Source organism: Rosa rugosa, chromosome 2 (genome assembly GCF_958449725.1).
Source record: "Rosa rugosa chromosome 2, drRosRugo1.1, whole genome shotgun sequence".
NCBI lineage: Eukaryota > Viridiplantae > Streptophyta > Magnoliopsida > Rosales > Rosaceae > Rosa > Rosa rugosa.
Genome location: NC_084821.1, coordinates 4206631 through 4229028, shown reverse-complemented (window position 1 = coordinate 4229028; position 22398 = coordinate 4206631). Strand labels below are relative to the sequence as shown.

At 37.2% G+C, this 22398-nt stretch overlaps 2 protein-coding genes and 1 long non-coding RNA gene across 5 annotated transcripts; 1 reads left to right on the top strand and 2 right to left on the bottom strand.

Annotated features, from left to right (window-relative positions):
- Window positions 1-7575: 7575 nt before the first annotated feature.
- LOC133730080 (uncharacterized) lies at window positions 7576-10033 on the bottom strand. The gene is made up of 4 exons (XR_009856582.1): window positions 9859-10033; window positions 8211-8415; window positions 7881-7958; window positions 7576-7783 (listed from the first exon to the last, which is right to left on the bottom strand). It is a non-coding gene; the product is annotated as an uncharacterized LOC133730080 (long non-coding RNA).
- Window positions 10034-12303: 2270 nt separating this feature from the next.
- LOC133727962 (uncharacterized) lies at window positions 12304-15726 on the top strand. Of its 3 annotated transcripts, none has more exons than XM_062155386.1 (4): window positions 12304-12788; window positions 13167-13314; window positions 13447-14249; window positions 14538-15726. In XM_062155386.1, the coding sequence occupies exons 2-4, from the start codon at window positions 13172-13174 to the stop codon at window positions 15587-15589; spliced, it is 1998 nt and encodes a 665-aa protein (XP_062011370.1). In that variant the 5' UTR covers window positions 12304-12788; window positions 13167-13171; the 3' UTR covers window positions 15590-15726. The 3 variants fall into 3 exon arrangements, with proteins under 3 accessions (XP_062011370.1, XP_062011371.1, XP_062011369.1); XM_062155387.1 differs by having other exon boundaries at window positions 12305-12788; window positions 13826-14249; XM_062155385.1 differs by having other exon boundaries at window positions 12305-12788; window positions 13167-14249.
- A 711-nt stretch (window positions 15727-16437) lies between these two features.
- Window positions 16438-19179, bottom strand: LOC133728743 (uncharacterized). The gene is made up of 5 exons (XM_062156176.1): window positions 17900-19179; window positions 17432-17618; window positions 17100-17327; window positions 16794-17029; window positions 16438-16703 (listed from the first exon to the last, which is right to left on the bottom strand). Exons 1-5 carry the CDS (start codon window positions 19054-19056, stop codon window positions 16547-16549), a joined length of 1965 nt encoding a protein of 654 aa, XP_062012160.1. The 5' UTR covers window positions 19057-19179; the 3' UTR covers window positions 16438-16546.
- Window positions 19180-22398: the final 3219 nt, after the last annotated feature.

The following is a 22398-nucleotide window of genomic DNA, read 5'->3' as shown; positions in this document are numbered from 1 at the left end:
TATAGCCAACTTTATAAATATTATATCTATATTATAAAGTTGAGCGCTTAAGTTTTATCAAAATATAACCACTAGGTTGTGGTGGAATGGTCGAAAGTCCCCGTCTGAAATCTTAGGTCTGACTTTCGAATTCCCTCTCCTACACCTCGTGGCCAACAGGTTTCAGGAGCCTTCGGGTTCGAGCACCTGCGGCAGAAGATTAGTCTGGCTGTGCTGGGATACACTCGTGGATTGCGGTCCGAATACTGACTAAGAGAGTGTGTTACTAACTTGCTAAATTAACCAGGTGGCTTGCTACCTCTCCTCAGTCAAAAAAAAAAAAAAAAAAATTTATTAAAATATGGATTGCTTAGAATACCCTATAATCCACTAAATAAAAACTCATAATGCAGTTTTGTAAATAGTTTATTTTAGTACAATAAAAAAATCAATATCCTTTCAAAAAAAAGATGCAGTTTTATCTTTGAACGAATGAAGTCTCATTTTGGTCTAAAAAAAAAAACACAAATAAAAAGGAGCGGATCCGTGGCCACTTAAATTATAGTTAAATTATATTCTAAATTTTGTCCATTAAATTTACTAACTATCAACGGTTGAGATTAAAAACAATTTATTAATTCTATTCAAATAAATGCAATATATAATATCAAATCAAATAAATATGCATTAATATATTTCTTCTTCTCTCTCTCTCCTACTTTAAATTCTTCTTAATTAGAAACCTTTATTAATGCATTTATTCACCTAATCTCTACTTCTATAAATAGAAGCCCAATTATTTTGGTATCATAAGCTTCGCCAAAATTTAAAACACCTTAAATAAAGTATACTTAATAAATTATTACATCAACATATTTTTATTTTTAAAGGTTAAAAATATAAAACATATTTTTATTTTTGAATTATGGAGTTACCTCATGAGAATAGACGGCCACATGAGTCTCACATGGCCGCCACGTAGGCATTTTTAACGGAATAATAGACGGAGGTACCATAGGAGCTAACGGAGGAATAGTGTAGGTACCACTAGACTCTCTAAAAATTTATAAGTATTAAAAAGTGCATTTGATGATAATTCGGGTACCATTTGAAGATTTTACCCTTTATAATAAGCTATCGTGTTAACAAGAGTATCTCCGACAGAGAAAACTGCCCCAATTTATGTCAGCTGGATGAGACCAGCTGGTCAAGGAAAAGAGAGGGAAGGGTCGGCGCAGGGAAAAAGGTTGTGGACCCCACATGAACTAGGGTTATTGGAAAAGAGAAGAAAACCCACATGCTAATTTCCCGCCAGTCACTTGGTATTCCTCACATGCGTGTAGAGGTCACAAGAACAAGGTCAAATTTTTAGGTCTGTGGACAGAAAAGGCTGACGCGGTGATAGAAGGAAAAGAGAAGGAAACCCACATGGTCTCATATTCATTCCCGTGCAAGAAGAGTTCTTAAAAATAACAACATTGACAATATTATAGCAGCCATAGTTGAATGCATTGTCAAGAGACGGACCGTCATTAACATATTTAATAATATAACAAATTACATATAAGTTATTAACAAAAGATCTCTTAACAAATACATCTTTTAAAGATTAAATTAAGGGTTCTTGACCCAAAGCACCAAAATTGATAAAAATCATCCCACTTACCCCAACAAGAGATTTTTATTCCCACCAACCCGTTTTAAAATAAAATGACGATATTACCCTCAACCCAATTAAAAAACTACCATCTGCCACTCATCATCCTTCTCTCTCTCTCCTCCCTCTCTCTGTGCAGACCGGTGAAGCTCTCTCTCTCTCTCCTCTCTCTCTCTCTCTCTCTCTCTCTCTCTCTCGCGGCCACAACTCTCATCCCTCTCCGATCCGGCGATATCTCTCTCTCTCTCTGTAGACCGGCGGCAGCAGGAAGAGAAGTCCGGCCATCTCCGATCCAAACGTCCGGCCATGGCTGCGACTTGCAAGAATGTCCGGCCATGGCTGTTCCGGTGTTTTCGAGTAGCGCACGAAGCCATCTCCGATCCAAACGTCCGGCCATGGCTGTTCTGGTGTTTCCAAGTAACGCAAGAAGCACACGAAGCTGTCCCCTGATCCAGTCGCCAGAGCTTCCAACCGGTGGAGATGGTGTCGTCGAGGAGGAGGTCAAGGTCGCGCAATCAGATCGGGTTTTGAGGAGGCTTTGGGCTCGAGCTCCTGGAGGACGTCAGCGACATCATCCACGACCCCTGCCTCGCCGGAAGACTACTTCCGGTCCCGGGTCTACAGCCAGAAAGATGGGAGAAGAGGACATGGGTGCCCATATCATTTTCTGGGTGCCCAATCAGATTTTTTTTTTTTTTTTTTTTTTAAGTAACGGGACAGAAGGAAAGGAAAAAAAAAGTTTTAAATATATATTAGGGGCCAATAGACGTCTATTGCCCTCCAATAGACGTCTATTGGAGGGCAATAGACGTTTTTAAATTGATATAATCTCTTCGTTTTTTTTTTAATCAAAGTTTTTTTTGTCTAATTTTAGAAAAATTAGTTCCCATTCTGACTACTGAAAGTTCTATTGGAGGGCAATAGACGTCTATTGGGGGGCAATACATGACTGATAGTCGTCTATTGGGGGGCAATACATGATTGATAGTAGTCTATTGGGGGGCAATAGACGTCTATTAGGGGGCAATAGACTATTGAGGCAATAGACGTCTATTGCCCGTCTATTGGGGGCAAAAAAAAACTTTTTCGGTGAGATTTTCAGCAAATTCCGGTGGGCGGCAGTAGATGACCGGAATCCGGCGACCGGTGACCGGATTCCGGCGAAAGTTGGCCGGAATCCGGCTACCGGTGACCGGATTCCGGTGAAAGTTGACCGGAATCCGGCGGCCGGTGACCGGGCTCTGGCGAAGTCTCCTATGGTTTCTCTCTCTCTCTCTCTCTAAGTAACAAAGGGGTGAGGGTAAAATGGTATTAAAAAAAATTTAAAAACAAAAAAAAAATCTTAATGGGGTATTAGGGAAGACCTCCTTAGAGTGTTTTGGGTAAGAGAGAATTAAAAAAACTTAATGGGGTAAGTGGGAAAAAAATCTCTAAAAATGGGGTAAATGGACAAAAACCCTTAAATTAAACATATAAGGACTAAATCTTACAAATAAGGACAATCTGCTCTCCACTTGCCATATGTCATAAGTTAATTTACTTTTTTACCCTTAACTACTTCCTTTGACTTCTAATCCCTATATATAAGGATTAAATCTTACAAATAAGAACAATCTGCTCTCCACTTGCCACATGTCATGAGTTAATTTACTTTTTTACCCTTCATTACTTTTTTTGACTTCTAATCCCTTTATGTTACTTTTTTTTTTCTGAGAATAATCTCTTTATACTCGTGTGCTGCTATTGCACTCGTCCAATCCTGATCCTGCTACTGCACTCGTCCAATCCTTCTACTATGCTCGCTGCACTCATACTTTTCCAGTTCTGCTACTGCACTTGTACTCGTGTTCTGCTACTGCACTTGTCATCACCTAATCCTGCTACTGCACTCGTCAATCCTATTATTGCGATCGCTGCACTCATACTCTTCCAGTTCTGCTACTGCACTTGTACTCGTGTTCTGCTACTGCACTCGTCCAATTCTGCTACTGCACTTGCTACACTCATTCTCGTCCAATTCTGCTACTGCACTTGTACTCATGTTCTGCTACTGCACTCGTCCAATCCTGCTACTGCACTTGCTGTACTCATAATCATATTGCACTTGTATTGGCAATATGATTGTTTCTGGCCTTTGCTTTTGTTTCTTGCTCCATTGTTCTCTTCTTCCTCCTCCTCATCTTCTTCATCGCCCTCTTCTCCCCCGTCTTGTTCCTTCTCATCTTTTTCATCCTCTACTTCCTCCTTTTCTTCATCCTCCTTTTCTTCCTTTTCTTGTTCCATTTCTTTCTGCTTTTGTCTCTTTACTCTTGTGCTTGGAAACTTTTTTCTATGTGCCGGAGCTTTTCTTCTCACTGATTTTGTTGTGCCATTACCCTTTTGCACCTACACATAGTAGCAGATCAAATCATTAACATAAACAATAAACTATAAAGTAGCTGATTATTTCAATTTGAACAGTAGCAGATCAAATCATATTATGTATGCAATGCACCTTAGATATATATCACCTATGATACGATTCTTATTTAAACACATCTGCTTGTTTGAACTTTATTTACCTACCTTGATCACATTCACATGGTTTCACCTTCTATATATACCATATCCTAGCTTCTCTATTTGATTAACTGACTATGTTTTGAGCTATTCCAATCTGCTACTATCCAATCCCCTCTTTTAGAATAATACTCTTCACTCTTCAAAGTTTCCTAGATTCATCTTCACGCTACTACATTAACAAAAACAATTCAAAATTGTTTCAATAATCAATTAAGAAAAAATTTCTTGCTCAGTTTATAATGTTAAATTACTCACATGATGTATATCCTCCCTATGGTTCTCTATTAACTCCAAAACATTCGTATGAAGCTGTTCCTATATTTTCAAAGTTATGTATCTTTGGACAAGTACGTTGACTACAAGCTAATGAAATTAATGCTTCAGCAGTTCAACCCATGGCACTCTTGTAATTCATCTACAAGTAGACTATTCAACAGTAACACAGGAGCAATCAAAGAGATGTACTAGCAGAAATTACCATAATGAAAATCCTACTATCATATAAGACACAATTAGAACAGGCTCATGTCTAAAAATCATGAAGAAATACCCCATATGACCCATTTTCCGCATCCAATAGAAAATAAACATCCACAAAAGGTAACAAATATGCAAAGAGATAGAACTAAAACCTTTACAGTTCGGAAAATCATCATGATACAAAAATGAACCAAATGATCAATTCAAACTTTGTAACTCTGTTCCTAGAAATAAACGTATAAGCCAAATGTGCAGGTGCACTTTGAAACTCCATTAATAATCTACAGAAACCTATAAACAAAATCAAACTCCATTTTATTTACTAGAAGAAACTAGTATATATCGATACAGCTACTTGTCACTTATAAAAAATAGAACCTAGGAACCACCCATTTAAACATAAAAGATAGCAGCTTTCCAGTTTAAAAACATATAGCAAGAAAAGAAAACCCTCAAATCTACAGAAACCAAAGTCCAAAGAGTAAAGCAGAATCTGATTCTTTCTCAAAGCACCTCCACTACTGCCCATTTGTAAGATTAAGGAAACCAAAAAAAAAAGGTCTTTCTATACAACCCAGATCGCATTAGGCCTTCTTAAACTTTCAGTTGCAATAGTATGACTTTCATGATACAAATATGCAAACAGAAGCAAGATTACAAAACCAAAACAGAGTATCAATTGAAAAAGACCATATCAATTGAAAAAGCAATTAAAGTATCATTTTCAACATAACGCAGCCAATCAGACTCACTCATCCACTACATCAATTCAATCCACAAAACCAAACCAAACCAAAACAGATCAAATCAAGATCCCAAAACAGAACGTGATAAAATCGAAAACACTAACATATACCACTAGGCCAAAAAAGCGAACAGACAACGGACCAAATTCGTTGTGTGATTTGGACGATCTCCGTTGTGTATTGGAGCGTTGTGTGATGAAAAATGGCACAACGGTGGAAACCCGTTGTGTGAATCACAATCAGTCAACACTTATTTGGTTAAAACTGTTGTGCCTTCTCTCGGCAGATGGCAGCCACAGTTTCCGCGCAGTCATGCTGCACATGTCATTGGCATCATTCACACAACGAAAGTTGTTTCCGAGCCGTTGTATGAAAGGTGAATCAGACAACAGCATTTTATTTTCTCTGTTGTATGAGTTATCCTCACACTTCACTTTTGGAAATTTTATTGTTGTGTGTTAGTTTTAGATAACGTATTCTAGTTATTACAGTTGTGTGATTGTAAATCAGACAACGTATGTTTGTTAGACCCGTTGCATGTTATAGAAGGATTTATTGTGTGAACATCCAAATTGTTACTTCAGACAACATTATTAACATTAGAAATTCTGTTGTGTGATAATCGTCTTTTCTGGATTTTGTGCATTGATAATAATGCTCCATCTTACCTAATGAACAGTGACTAATTGTGTGAAGTTCACTATATTAGTGCTTGAAATCATTATCCAATTAACAATGATTAATATTTACACCAAAAGCAATGTGATACATCAATAAAATTCCAATATATCCACCAAATATTGAATCCAAGTAACATGTCATTGCTATAATGTTTCCTAGCTAGCTGAATTTACATGATGAAAGAAAATATATTTTGCTTCATTGCTTGGTATTCCATGCTTGATCACTTAGTGACTCTTTAGGCAACATTTCACTAGATATTCCCAAACTTGCAAACAGAATAAGCAAAATTCAAGGTTATGAAGGAATAATTCAAACTAATTAATGCTATAGTGCTTTAAAGAGTAAAAAGCCAACGAAGATGACCAGCAGATACAAAGGATTTCTGCCATTAAGATACAAAATAGATAAGTACAGATAAACACCAACAACCTCATCTATCCTTGGTACAAGAAAAGTATGTACCCTCTTTTCATCAAAAAGAATCTCTTCTGAATTTCCACCCAAGGAATTCTCAACTTCCGTCTGCGCCTTTGCCAGCATTCTAGACTTGTTAGACTTTTTTATATGCAGACAATCAATGTAAGTCTGCAATCAAAAGAAAAAGATCACTGTATGCATTATAGGCAGCCACCTCAATGACAAGAGCTTGACCTTTAACGGAGTAAAAGATAGAAGCATGCCTTGAATAATGATTTTTCAGTTCTCTGTGTTGGTCCAACTCTTACGCTCAAAGCCCAATATATCCCAGTAACCTATTGGAAACAAACAATTTGAACAGATAAACAAAATATATTTATCTTTCTTAAGACTGACAAATTATAACAAGCAATCACCAAACTGTTCCTTATTTCTGCAGCCCACAATAGCAAATACCAAATGCATATCTTAGAATGCCAATTTGTAAGTCTAAATCATCACAATGACCATATAGATATTTCTACTTCACGAAACTGTAGAAGTATCCCACTCTGAAACTAATACACTAGCAACAAAATCTAACAACATTAATTGTACTAATCAATGCCGTTACTTTTATAGTGCAAAACATATATGAATGTAAACATTATAAGCATGCACTTCCATAAACGTAAACAACATCCTATCATTGTCCTTATGTAGGATTTACCTCCCCAAAACACCATCGCCGTTTATGTCCAACAATTTATATATGAACTCTTCAATATCATCCCTTCTTCCCTTCTCATAAGTCCCCTGCAACACGCACAACGAAGTAAACACCACAGAATGAGCAGTCAAAAACCAAACAAACACCACACTTCACAACTAGGTTCAACAGAAAGTACTTACTTTGGCTACCACCAGGTCTTCATTGCCTGCATTTTGTGCATTACTAGAGCTCCATTTTGACCTAATGAACAATGATCAATTAGAAAGAAATCATTGCAAAACCATCAAATGAGTAATCCAACCCATACTTTAAACTTCAGATATAAAAAGAGAGCATTTCCCAATCATCCAAGCCAACATTAAAATAAGAAAAGCATTCTAGTACATGCCCTATCTACTTGAACATCAAAAGCTTATGAAACTAATACATTTCTTAGGACGAGTTGACAAATGTGGCAGTGGGCAACACTAGTGCACTCGCTTGCTCCTTTGAAAATGCAGGATAAGTGCATGCTTCCTCTTCTCCTTCTGACACTTATCGCTGGCCCTAAACACCAAGACCCCCACAATTACCAAAAGTGGTCCGATTGAACACAAGAATGACTACCAAAAAGAAGAGATACTGAAATGCCAGTTAGACTCACCTTGGTTGTGTCATCAAGATTTTTTAGTGTAGCGTCAATGACCTGAAGCATTGGAGTAATACCAGAACCACCTGCAATCTGGATGAAAGAAAAGAAATTACACTTGAGAGAGGTGACCATATAGATTGGATCATCATAACCTTTATAAGTAGTCAAGAGATGGATATCCTTTTGGTCATTAAAAAGGAAATGATAATTGGACAATAGCAATTAAAAAGCAGGATATACCTTTCTCATAATCTGGTTCAAAAACCATATGTTCACAAGTAGTAATAACAATCAACAAATGACAATCAACAAGTAGTAATAACAATCAACAGATGCTCTTACCATGCCAATATGCTTCTTCATGTTGGAAACATATCTCAGTTATTCAATGGGTCTGCAAGAAAAGATACACCTCATTATAAGATAACTTAGAGTGTATCCTCTACCTATCATTGCCACTGGTAAATATAGGTTACCCCTTCACTTACACTACATCTCTTGGTTTTAAGCTTGCAAAATGCTGGCTCATTTTCCCTTCTGGATACACCTATATACAGTTTCGATAAAAGGAAAGAAACTTGAAATATAGTCATGCCTTGACAGCACCTTAATTAATAAGTCAAAATATCCCTTGGAATCTGGACCTAATATAGGAGTATACCTAGATATATAGTCACACCAGGTAAATTTAGAATTAAACAAATAAAAATTGAGAACAACCAGAAAATTGCAAAGTAAAATCCCAATCAAGTTCCAAGAACAGTGAGTTCATAAGACAACTATGAACATAAAGCCAATTGATTTTCTGGATTGGAAAGCACTATGAACATATTGCAAAAAAGTTATGTATAAAAGACATGCTATACAGAACACTCTTTCATGTGTGTAAATATTTATGCTGAGATGTAAATTTTGGGTTGAGGAAGAACATGGATTTTATGCAATCATAACACAAAGAAAAGGCAAAACTGATTAGACAAAAAATGGATTGTGAAACCAGATTCTGCTTTCCTTTTATACACAAATATATACTAGAATAATGTTACTCTTATGAAAGTTTTTGAAAAATACAGTTAGCAGTTTTCCTACATTGCAAGTACTTAGGCATTGCTATTTAAGTTTGGCTTGGAATGTAATCTAGTTTATTGAGTAATAGAAACCTTCCAATCTAACATAATTATGGAATCAGAGTGTGTGTGTGTGTGTGTGTAACCTTCTAGTATCCTTCCATCAAATCAGAGGACAAAAACTGAATGGAAAATCTTGGCTTTAATTAAAGTTGAGGTGAAAGAACAAAACTGTTTGGCTTTATGAAATTTGCTTTCAGTTTTAAGGTCAATTGAGAAATGATTAATTATGATCTGCTTTGAAATTAGGATGCCAAAATGTCAAATGTCAGTTTGAGTTTTCAGATCACACCGTGGTAGAACTTTGTATGTGCTAAAACCAACAACTAGGTAAAAGAGTGAAATACCTGAATTTTGGTATGAGATGAACGCGAAACTGGCCTACCTAGGATCAAAATCATCACCTAGCTTTAGTCAGAAACAATTATCACTTGCAGAGGTGCTACCTCTTAGTATGACCTATTGTAAAACCGATAAAAAAGATTAATGTAATGGTCCAATACAACTAAGACTAGGATCGATCTGTAATATTTCAATGCAACTAAGACTCTATCCCAATCTGTGGTGTAGAATGGGTTCAGTGAAAGCAATAATTTGGTGCATTTTTAGACATGGAAGAATAAGAGAAAGATTCATGAAAATATTTCCAAAGGAAAGGTGTATTGTAACTAGCAAGGTGCAAGCATCAACACTGCTCTACATGACACTGAATGGATTCACATATGCAATCTTGCAAGAACGAAAATATCAAGATAGAGGTACAAATTCACAAAATGCATTAATGAAAACAAAAATTACATTTTTGTAGACACAAGCCATATATGACAACTATATTAGCAATAAAACAAAAAACATACACTTACATTAGCAAACAACCAAAGGAGAAGTAGAGAAGTCACAAAACTCGGCACAAAGGAGCCTCCAAACCATCTGATTATGTGGACAAGAAGAAAAGTCTTTCTAAATAGCCTTGTCCTTATGTTTGTTAGCTGTTGTGGTCTTCTAAGCCAAAAGCCCCTTGCATCTTTCCCCGACGTTAATCCTGCAAAATTCTTTTCAAATTTCAGAAGCCAAAAATCTAAACAACCCTTAGTTTACAAGATTATGAGCCCAAACAAATTATAACTAGAATACAAAATTATAATCCTAATTTTTACAGAAACCAACTTTCAATTTCAGATTTGTTAAAATCTTGCACAAATCTAACGTCAAAATTTGAAAACCCAAACCACAATTGGACCCAGAAACCATATAAGCAATGAAACGCTACTGATACAAGATCTAGATCTGGGTTCAAGATGTCCTCACCAAAAACAAAAAACCACAATATGAAAGGAAAAAAACCTAAATCTGTGAAGAAAGCTCGAAACCCTAGACTCGGGCTCAAAGAATATTTCAAGCAATTGAAAGCAGAATGGTTTAATTGAGAGAGAGAGAGAGAGAGAGAGAGAGAGAGAGAGAGAGAGAGAGAGAGAGAGAGAGAGAGAGAGAGAGAGAGAGAGAGAGAGAGAGATGTAGAGATCTTAAGAAATCAGAGAGAGCGTCATAGTGGATGGAGTCGAAGACGAGGCCGAAGGTGAGAGGTTGCGGGGTGCTGGTAAGGTTTTTGGTCTTTGGTTATCTCTAAGCTGGAGAGGTAGAAAGTTATTTTGTCCAAGTGTTTCGGTTGTACACGAAGTTAAAACCCTAGTTAATTTGTCACTCCAACACTCTTATGTCTTTTTTTTTTTTAATTAATGCATCAGACAACAAACACATCACAATATGTTGTCTGATCATGTACAACTTAAATTTCAGGTTAGGTTCCAAAGAGGGAAAGTTCTCGCGCTATATGCAATGGGTTGGCACTAGGATAAACATGTTTCATTCAGACAACACGAATAAAGTTTTTATGTTGTAGGATCCCTTAAATCATGACATATATGTTTTCCAAAATTGTAGGTTTTGGGGGGGAATGAGTAGCATTTGGGGGCGTATCCAAAATTGCCAATAATATATGATTTGATCATACAACACAAAGTCAAAAGTTGTTGTATGATAATTTGCAAGCTAGTATCACACAACAGATATAACTATGGTGTTGTACAATGTAGTCCATATTTGGACCCAAATTTGTGTCAAGCTATGAGGGAAATCTACCACTCTTTTTTTTATCATTCACACAACAAAATATTCTTATCAGTGTTGTGCAATCACCTTCTACATAAAAACTTCAAAAATTTTATGGTCTTATACAACGTAAGGTTCTTAATCGTGTTGTATGATTGACTTTCTATCATCACACAACATTTTTTTTTTTCGTTGTGTAAAAAGTGTTGTATATTGAGGTTATTGGCCTAGTGTACAGAATCAAAGGAATCAAACATTATCATCTGAGCACAGATGAAACTACCAAATGCAGCTGAAAACCAAAACCCAACTCAAAGATTGCACCCAATAAGTAACTCTACTCCTACTCCTATTGCTCCAACCTCCTCTCACTCTTTTCACATCCTAATTAGAAGAAACATAAACGGAGGCAGCAAAATTGGAGTAACGGCTTACCTTACTGACCTCCATTGAAGCCAAATTCGAGCTAAGAACGGATTTGAATCGTATCTGCTACTGCGTTGGCCCCATCGCTGGGGTCTGCTACTGTGAAATTGGGGTTTTTGGTGTTGGCTTCATTCTTCATTCTTCAGGTTTTTTTTTCCAACCATTCGTCGTTCAAGTTTTTTTTGAAACGGGGTTGTCCATTTTTTGTATTGAATATTAGGTCAGTGGCAGTGCCTGTAAATTGTGATGAAACTTAAGTATTTTGGTCATTTTCCATTAAAATTAGAAGTCAGGCTTGCATCATTTGACTTTTGGGCTTGAGTTCATGTCCTTATTTGTATAAATCTTTTTCAAAGTGGGTTTTCTGTGTATATAACTTTGGTCATGTGCTACTATATAATTTTCTATTAATAATATGTGCCGCATGGGTTTGTTTCCCAGTTTCTGTTTGATTTTTCAATCATAAAAATATATATATATATATATATATATATATATATATATATATATATATATATATATATATATATATAATAATAGTAGTATTAGGAATACAGTATTAATAACAACGTCTCAAGGTTGCCTTTGATATTGGATTAATTTTTTTTTAAATAATAAAAACTACGTTATGATAGAAATTCAAACATATTATATCTATATTATAAAGTTGAGCGCGCTTAAGTTTTTATTAAAATATGGATTCCTTATAATATCCTGTAATCCACTAAATAAAAACTCATAAAGGGAAATGATGGAAAAGGTCACTTTAGATAGTGAAATGATAATAAGGTCACCTAGTTTTCCACTTGATAAGAAGGTCCATTGTAAATTGTTATTAATATTAGTTTAGTCCTTATGAATAATGAGGTCATGTTAAAAAAGGTCAGTTTTTAATTTTTATCATTCCGATTCTGCCCCTAAGGTAACAAACCTTTATAACCTTCCATTTCAAAATCGGGGAGCTCAAATTTTCTCTCTCCTTTGATCAGAAAGCTTCCGATTCGATTTGATCGGAGATCTCTTTCCGAGATTTTTTCTTCGCCGCTCTCTCCGTCGGAAGCTTCCGATTTCTCTTTGTGCCTCTGCGACGATCTGAAAGTGGTTTTGGAGCTTCCTCAGCTCTTTTCTCTTTTTCTGGATCTCTGGCTTCGTCGGTGTTCGTCTTGATCACGTTATTGTGTTCTTCTTCTTCGTTGACTCAGTGCTTAGTTACAGTCTCTCTATTTCTTCCTCTCTCTGGTTTTCTCTGATTTGATCGGTAAGCCATCTCTCTGTGAATTTGTTCGTTTTGGATTTTGCAGTGTATTTTTGTTGTTTGTGTTAAATTGTTGAATTGTTCGTTTTGGATTACTGTTTTCTTCTCCTTCGTCGGACTCAGTGCTATGTTGAATTGTTGATGATGTTTTGTGCTATTGCTGTACTATATTTGTTCTATACTGTGATTTTTTTATCAGTGACATGGCCAGTTACATTTTTAATACTGCTGTTTTGTTCAGGAATTATCATTTATTTTGCGAGTATGAGGTTGTTCTTCTGTTCAGGCATTAACAGTTACTTTGGCAGTGACTTGTTTGTGTTGATTCTGTTGATTTCCTTAGTAGTGACATGGATAGTGATTTGTTTTATTCTTGTGCAGTTGTTATGGATACTAGCTATGTTGTCAAGTTTATTTATTCTGGTGAAGCAGCGACAGTTCCATTGTTGCATAATTGGTCGTTTGTTGACCTATGCAATTCCATACGCTCTCGTTTTCCGGATTTGATTCAAGGCAATTTCATGTTGAGGTACATTATTCCTCCGGATTCTACTTCATGTTTTCTAGAGAGTGAAGTTGATATGAGAATGATTTTTAGGAATTTGGTTCGTTACAATTCTGATTTTGTTGAAGTGTTTGTGACTGATTTGCCTTCTATTAGTGAAAGTGTGGTGAGTAACACAGTGTGTGAGGATTCTAGTACCATGCTTGAGGAGAATGATTATTTGGGGTGTTATAGGGCAGAGGCACCGAAGAGTTATATGACGAAAGGTTGGGAGAGTTATATTCATTCTGAAGGCCAAAAGTTTGAGGGTGGGGTTGTTGAGTTTAGGGATAAGCTGCGTAAGTATGCTATAGAAATTGGCTTTTCATATGAGTTTGTTAGAAATGACAAGGTTCGTGTTATTGCTCAGTGTTCTAAGAAACATTCTCAAGGCTGCAATTGGCTGGTGAAGGCTTATTTATGTAGGGCTAATGGTTTCTTTATGATTAAAAGGTTGGTTAATGTTCACACTTGTCATGGTGTGATTCGTTTGCAGAAGAGTAAGATGATGGGATCCAAGGTTGTCAAGTCTATTGTGCTTGATAAGATTCGTGCCAATCCAAACAAAAAGCCAATTGATATAGCTGATGAGATCAAGAGTGATTATGGTTTGGATGTTGCTTATCGTACAGTTTGGTATGGTACGGAGTTGGCAAAAACAGCCCTACATGGTGATGAAGCTGAGTCTTATGCTCAGCTACTTTGGTTCAGTGAGTCTGTTATGAAGTCAAACCCCGACTCTAGGATAGTGGTTGAGTTTCATCGAGAAACACACAGGTTTCAGCGTATGTTTGTGAGCTATGGTGCATGGATGAAGGGTTTTCAATCTTGTAGACCTATTCTTTTCATTGATGCTACATTCATCACCAACAAGTACAAGGGGCAGATTATTGCTGCATCGGCAAAGGATGCCAATCAAGGTTGAATCTCCTTCATTACTTGTAGTTTTTTATTTTTCTTGTTTTCTATTTGCTGCCATGTCTTGTTTTTTTTTTTTGTAATGTAAGTGACATGGTTAGTTACATAGCTACTGACATGGTCACTTACATGTTCATTGACAGTTACATGTCCAATGACCTAAATGTTCTGTGATTTGAATGACATGTCTCTGGCCATGTCACTGTCAAGTAATATGCAGTTATGTCAGCGACATGGTCAGTGACATTAACAGTTACATGACAGTGACATCATTTTGTTTTTCTGTTCAGGCTTGTATCCAGTTGCTTATGCTATTGTGGATTCTGAAAATGAGAGTAATTGGAGTTTTTTTCTTGAGGTTTTGGCTGAAGAGTTTGCAAAACACCCTATGAGGAGGGTGACATTCATTTCTGATCGTCATGTTGGGCTTGTTAGTGCTTTCCCTAGAGTGTTTCCTAATAATCCACATGGGTTTTGTTTTAGACACCTGATGTCTAACCTTTCTGACAAATTTCCAGCTGGATCTTACCTCAAGGATCGGATTCCTTACTTGTTTATGTGTTGTGCTTATTCTCGCACACCGGAGATGTATGAGTTCAACATGGAAATCTTGAGGAGTGAAGGCGGGGACATAGTTGCTCAATTTCTGGAGGATCTTCCCAAGGAGAACTGGTGTATGGCTTACTTTAATGGTGAAAGATTTGGTGAAATGACAAATAACTTGGCTGAGTCTTTCAATAATTGGGTGTTGCCTTTGAAGAGTCTTCCTATTCTTGATATTAATGATGGCATTAGAGTGAAGTCCATGGCTTCAATTGCTGCTCGGAAGCAGGATGCTCATGAATGGTTTTCTGAGTTGTGCCCAGTGATTGAAAAGAAGCTGAAGGACAATTTGGAAGTCGGAAGGCATTGGAGAGTGAGCAGGTCTGATACCTATGTGTATGAAGTTCACTGCCAGAAGTACAATAGCATGGTAAATTTGGAAAGTCGGTTTTGTTCGTGTGGAGAATGGCAGCTGTATGGCTTCCCATGTTCCCATGCACTTGTAGTGATCCAACAACATGGTTCTTCCCCGTATTTGTATGTCAATGAGCTGTACAAGGTGGATAAATATCGAGAAACTTATTCTTTCCCAATTAATCATCTTCCCTCTATTTCGAAGCAAGTGCATGATTTTGGTAGAGATGCTGTGATCTTGCAGCCGCCTTTGACTAGAAGACCACCGGGAAGGCCTAGAAAGAAGAGGTTCAGAAAAAGGAGCGAGAAAACCAGGGTGATCAAGTGTGGTAGGTGTGGAAAATGTGATGGTCACAACAGAAAGAGTTGTACAGCTCCGATATAGGTTCAATTCTGCCTACATGCCTTTAACAGTGACATGGCAAGTGACATAGCAAGTGACTCCAATACAGTTTGAATATTTGTTTTGATTTTTCATTTTTTTCAATAAATGATAAGAAGTGCTTGTAAGGTGCTTACTCATTGGAATTTTTTTTTTTTTGACTATGAGACAGTTTTTCTGCTTTCTTCTTTTATAAATCCTTCAGTATTCTTTGTGTCTACAGGTTTTAATAGTTACATGTACAGTGACATAACCATTTGTAAACTAATTGATTTGTCCATTGACATTAGTTTTTAGTTATCTTGTCGGTGACTTGTTCTATGACTTGTAGTTGGATTACTGCATATAGATTTGGTCATTGGCAGCGGAACGCTGCCGTTGCGGTGCAGCGGCACGCTGCAAATATTAATGAAAATTAAAAAATGAAGTAGCTACAACAACTTTGGTTTATTAATTGGCAGCGGAACGCTGCCGTTGCGGTGCAGCGGCACGCTGCAAACTGAAATAGGAATATCATTTTGGCTGTGACTTCTCTAGTGACTTATAGTTTTAATGTTTTTTGTCCAGTTACATATTCAGCTACATGTTTAGTTACATGTTCAGTTACATGGTCAGTTACATATATTGTAAGTTACATGGTCAGTTACATGGTCAGCTACATTATCAGTGACTTGGTCAGTTACTTGAGTTTTACAGTAACTTGCCTAGTGACTTGGCCACTGACATTCAGTTTTCTTTTTACTTGGCCAGTGACTTAAGCAGTTACATAATGGGCAGTAGTGAATTTAACAATGACACTTTCAATTATATGCGTCCTTCATATTTACATAGTCAGTGACTTGCCCTATGAATTCAGAAGATGCATTAAACTTGAATAAAAAGATCCATACAAGTATATTTGCCGAACTAAACAAACAAATTTCTGAAATTCTGAACTAAACAAACAAATTTCTAAAATTCTTAATTTGCTGAGTTCCAGCTCTGCTTATGTTCTGCAAATTTTTTGAATATTTGAGCTTTGAACTTCATCATCTGAGCTTTGGTGACTTTGTTTGGCAGCTTCTCCTCTTTTGCCATTCTGTCCATGTAATACATTACAAAAGCTCCGCAATCTAATCTGTTGACAATTAAAAATTTCAAGTTAATGATTTTGACCAAACTTAGTAACAGTAAAGTTATCATTTTAAATTTTTGAATATAGACTTACGATCCTTGGTCTTGTTGGGGGCAGATTCTGGCATGGTTCAAAGGGATCCTTCCACCATCATAATTTTCCTTTATCCAGCTTATTGTTCTTATTTCGTCATCGCTCAAAATACTTTCAACCATCTTTAATTTTGTGTGAGTGCTTTGACTCTTGTCAAATTTCATTCGGCAGCCTTGCTGCAACATATCATCTGCTTGATCTTTCACTGCTCTCATCCACAGCTCGACCATTTCAACCTGTAGTTTTTAACAGATTAGTGAGTGATAGTTACATGGTAAGTTACATGGTCAGTAAGAAGTTTCTTACCAATTTTTTTATACTTTTAAAGCACTCCCCTGTTCCTGCTCTTCTTGGTTTCATTGAATCAAAATGCAGCCATTGCGGTATGTCCTTGTCAAAGACCAAGAGCGTGTGGTGAAATTCTTCATTATGGGTAATTGGGAAGAAAAGCATGCTGCATTTTCCCATGTTTTGGAACAGCGGCTCACACAAGTATTGATGGAGGTTTCTCACAGTTAAATGTATTGTCGAATACTATTTAAAAAAAGAAAGAAAGAAATACATAGAACGAGTTATAAATAAACAAAGAATGAGAGATAAGGATTCAATGTTTATGAGAAAGTGCTCGTCATACTTACCCAACACATGCTATGCATAAAAGCAGATCTTCCCAAACTTTGTGAACTTTCGTTTTGCAGTTCATCCTTCAACATTTCCCCATAGCAATCAATCCAGTTGTTTGCTATTGATTGATCGCTTATGAGCATTTTGACATCTGCCCTTGTGATTTCGCTTCCAGGCTCTTTTCCCTCCCAGAATAATACGCTGCATAACATAGAACGTTGTTAGTCCTGTGACTTAGCCAGTTACTTTTCACTTGCCAATGATCTGGACAGTGACTTGGCCAGCTACATGGCAATTGCCATGATCTGGACAGTGACTTGGCCAGCTACATGGCAATTGCCATGATTTGGACAGTGACTTGACCAGTGACTAGGCCAGCTACATGGCAATTGCCATGATCTGGACAGTGACTTGTCCAGTGACTCAGACAGCTACATGGCAAGTTAAGTCACTATCTTGTGAGCTGTAACATGAAACATTACCTTTGTTCTGCCTTGTTCCAGTACTTCTCTAGTTTGCTTTTAGTTGGGCTGTCAAGTAGGTTGTACAGTTGTCGTTTTTGCCAATCTATCACTTCAATTTCGTTTTTTTCTGTTTGTTCCTCGTCATCCACATTAATCGTCAAATCATGTATCACTTCCTCCTGTGGCTTCTGTTCAGCTGTCTGTCCTTTTTTCTTTTCCTGTGCTGTGATTCTGGTCATTTTCGCCCTCTGCCTTTGCTCTTTCACCTCGTCCCACCAGAAAATATGATGTGTTTTTTGTACTCTCTCCTTTCTCTTCGTCCTAACCACATAACAATAGAGGCCAATAGATTCTGAGTCCTGCCCTGATATCTCCTCTAAAATTGGCTTGATGAACTCAGCTCTTGTCATCTGTTCTGTAAGAGGAATGTAATTGACTGGTTCGACGTCAAAAACAGGCTGAACCTCTGGTGATATAATGATCTGATACTTGTTTGGCTCTGCTTGCATATCTTCCAAACTGACTTTTCTTGGAGGTGGAGTTTGAAACACGCCCGGAGGTGGAAACACAAACAATGCATTAACCCAAGCAGTGTTCGGTGTGCAAGCATCTTCCGTCATTCTCAATTTAACCTCAGGAGAGGTTGGTGAATCAATCTGTGCAGCTGCTTGGGCAAGGCATTGAAGTGGTGACTGATGTCCTTGGTCGGTTGAGTGAGGTGCTGCAGATGCCATCTCAGATGCGCTTGCTGTGGAGCAGGCAGGTTGTGATTGAGTTCCCTGACTACCACCTTGAGATTTTGTGTTTTTGGAGTGCTTGCTGTCAGTTGGCTTGTCCTGAGGGGCCTTTGGTTTTGGCGGAGGGAAACTAGGTGGTGGGGGAGGAGGAGTTGAGTCGTTGTCATCACCTGGACGTGCTATTGGCGACTCAAACTTCTCAGTTAGTGCCAGCACTATGCCCTCCAAGTGCTTCACTCTGTTAATTAGTGAGGCTTTCTCAATTTTCAGCACCTCATTTTCCAATAACACATCCTCATTCTCTTCTTTTATTCTGCCAATTTCCTTGTCCTTCTCCTCAACTTCTTTTTTCAAAGCACTTAGCTCTTCTTCCTTTCCCTCCAGCTTTCTCTGTAATTCGTTCTTCTCTTCATTGGTCTTCCCTATCTCTGTCTCCATCTTCTCATCCTTAATGTTTCCACTGGTTCTATTTTCAACAATATCTTCTTGCCCATCATTCTCTTTTTCTTTACTTTCTGTGTCTGTATTAGACTCAGAATCTTCTTCCTCTGCATCTTCTTTAACTTTATCAAATATTTTCTGAAACAAAATTACAAAAGTTGTCAGTGACATAAGCAGTGACAGAAAAAAAACAACAACACAATCATAGACATGCAAAGATACATGCACTGTGACATGAAAATATAACAATAACATGACCAGTGACATAGTCAATGACTTGGTCAGTGACCTGACCAAGACCAGGTCACTGAGCAAGTGACAAGACCATTGACCTAGTTTATCTACATCAAATTAACATACCTTCAACTTTCCCATGGTGTTGAAATCCCCTTTTTTTTCTATCAGGGTCTTTAATTGCCACTTTCTTATTCCGTGTTTTTCGGTTTCTCTTCCAGAGATTGGCGGCACTACTCCTGTCTTGTGGCAAAACCAATACTGTTTGGAAAATAAAAAATAAAAATAGAAAACTAGTTAGTTATTTTTCAAACAGCTGCTTACCCATATGAATATCACAAACATAACCAATGACATATGCAAATACAACAGTGACATTGTCAGTGACAAAAACTTGACAGTAACATTAACAGTGACCTAGCCAGTTACCTGTCCAGTGACCTTAACAGTGACATGACACTGATCTAGTTTTTGTACTTACAACAGCATACGACAGCAAAATGATGCATAAACAAATTTTTAACAAGTTACGGGAATTTACCATCACCAATATCACGCAGCCTGCCATGTTTTGGGATTCTTTTGCCTTTCGTTTAATTGATTTTTTAAGGAAGTCGCCAACTTCCTTTGCCCAGCTATATTTTCCCAGACTTTCCACCTCTTCACATACTCTTATATAGTCCCAAGATATTGTTCCTCCAGAGTTTGGGAACAGGAGTTTGATGAAAAGGTTCAAGAGTACTAATACGGTAACATTTCTGTCCCGTTTCGTTTTTTCATCCCCTGTTTCTGGAGTTTCTGCCAATGCCTTCTTCAAAGCTTCCTCTGCAGCCGCCTTGTTGATCCTCTGCTTTTTGTCAAAGTATTTAGTCACGAACTCAGATTTGTATGCCCCTTCTTTGGTCTTTGGTACTGATAACCCGGATGCCGGCACTCCTAAAATCATAGATATATCACTTGTTGACATTCTGAATTTCCTGTTCCCAAACACAAAAAGGTCTGTGTCACTGTTGTATGCTTGTAGCAGAAGTGTGATTAAATCATCTGATTTCTTTGCATCCTTTTCTTTAATTGAACCTCCATGGAATGCATCTATCAGCGTTGCAAAGGGTGTTTTCTGCAGCAGCTCTAAAGTACCTTCAGTCAGGTTATTTTTGTTTTCTGCAATTGTTTTCAGAAAAGCAAGCATTGTGCAGCGATACTGCACATAACCCTCTTTTACATATCTTTTCCTTTTCCCTGGGACTTTTTCCTCTTCATCATCCTTTGTATCTTCTTCCTCGTCAGTTTCTTCCTTCTTCTTTGTACTCTCTTTTTTGGTCTTCCTTTTATCCATTTTCTTCTTCTTCTTTGCACGAACTTCTTCTTCATCTTCATTTTCTTCCCTTTTTCTTCTTTTCTCCTTTTTAATCTCATTCTTCTTCTTACTGCGGACTTGTTCTTCATTAGATTGTTCTTCATCTTCAGTTCCTTCCGGTTTTCTTCTTTTCTGCTTTCCAGTTTTCTTCTTTTTATCCTTCTTCGTCTTGTTACGCCGGACTTGTTCTTCATCAGATTCTTCTTCATCTCCAGTTGTTCCTTCCTCATCTTCACTTGATTCTTCTTCATCTTCAGTTTTCTGCTTTCGCTTTTTTCTCTCTTTCAGTTTCTTCCATTTTATCACTTTCAACTTTTCTGCAATTGTTTCTTCTGGACTTTGTCCTTCAGATTGTTCTTCTCCAGATTCCTTACTTTGTTTTCTTTTTAGTTGGTCCATTCCTCGAACTTTTTTAAAAAAATCCTGTAAACAGTTAAGAAAATTAGAATTCAATAGTTATTTTTGACAGTTACTTAACCAGTGACATATTTATGCACATGTTTATGATAGTGACATGACCAGTTACATGACCAGTTACATGACCATAGCCAGTGACCAGTGCAGCGACATGGGCAGTGACAAAGTCATTGAACAATGACAAAATGCTGAAATTTTCTCGCATCATCCCACATGTAATTCAAACAAAACTAACATGGAAATTCATTTTGTCATCAAATTCCACATGTAATTCAAACAGAAATCATCATTTTCTCTCATTAGATTCCGCATGTAATTTAAACAAGTCTCACCATTTTCTCATCAGATTCCACATGTAATTCAAACAAATGTCGCATGCAAATTCATTTTCTTATGAGACTCGACATGTAATTGAAATATGTCTTTTCTAATTCAAACAAAACGCAAGCTATTCAAATCGAAATTATATGAAAGAAGGAGGAGGAAGTTACCGGTAAATTTTCGGTAAATTTGTAGAACCCTAGAATTTGGGGCTTAGTCGGTGAATCACTCTTGCTTACCCACCGTTTACGGTGGAGGAAAGCAGTCGTTGTCCGCTGTTTTAGCCGGAGAGAAAATCTTTGAGCAGTTTCTGTGAGTTTAGGGCAAAAATCGTATAAAGTTTCTCTGAGTTTTGAAATTGTGAAAATGAACCAAGAGAAATAGTCGCGCTCGGGTTAGATAACTGCCACTGGCAGTTTACTTGTAGTTGAATGGTTAGATAGGTAATTTCAAACATAGAAAGTGACATAAGCAGTGACTTTAATTTTTACAGGTACTTATACTTGTTCTATTTATTGGCTCATGACATTAGTTTTTAAAGTTACTTAGCCAGTGACTTGGCCAGTTACTTTATAGGGTACATAAGGACATGAATTTTTTTTACAGTTACTTGCTTTATGTATTGGTTCATGACATTAGCTTTTACAGATTTTTAATTGAAACTTAAACTTTGTTTGTTGTTGTGCAGCGGAACGCTGCAGTTGCGGTGCAGCGGCACGCTGCATTTAAAAATAAAAAGATCAGTTTGGTAATGTCTTATCTTTTGCTAGTGAGTGACTTTGTCAGTTACTTTGCCAGTGACTTGGCCAGTTACTTTATAGGGTGCATAAGGACATGAATTTTTTTTACAGTTACTTGCTTTATGTATTGGTTCATGACATTAGCTTTTACAGATTTTTAATTGAAACTTAAACTTTGTTTGTTGTTGTGCAGCGGAACGCTGCAGTTGCGGTGCAGCGGCACGCTGCATTTAAAAATAAAAAGATCAGTTTGGTAATGTCTTGTCTTTT

Bases quoted from the DNA above. Each gene is read 5' to 3' on its own strand.
- LOC133727962 (XM_062155385.1), top strand. From the start codon at position 13,172: ATGGATACTAGCTATGTTGTCAAGTTTATTTATTCTGGTGAAGCAGCG. The intron at 14,250-14,537 runs GTTGAATCTCCT...TTTTCTGTTCAG, and splicing joins GGCAAAGGATGCCAATCAAG to GCTTGTATCCAGTTGCTTAT.
- LOC133728743 (XM_062156176.1), bottom strand. From the start codon at position 19,056: ATGGAGACAGAGATAGGGAAGACCAATGAAGAGAAGAACGAATTACAG. The intron at 17,619-17,899 runs GTAATGTTTCAT...TATGTTATGCAG, and splicing joins TGGAACAAGGCAGAACAAAG to CGTATTATTCTGGGAGGGAA. The intron at 17,328-17,431 runs GTAAGTATGACG...TTTTTTAAATAG, and splicing joins TTATGCATAGCATGTGTTGG to TATTCGACAATACATTTAAC.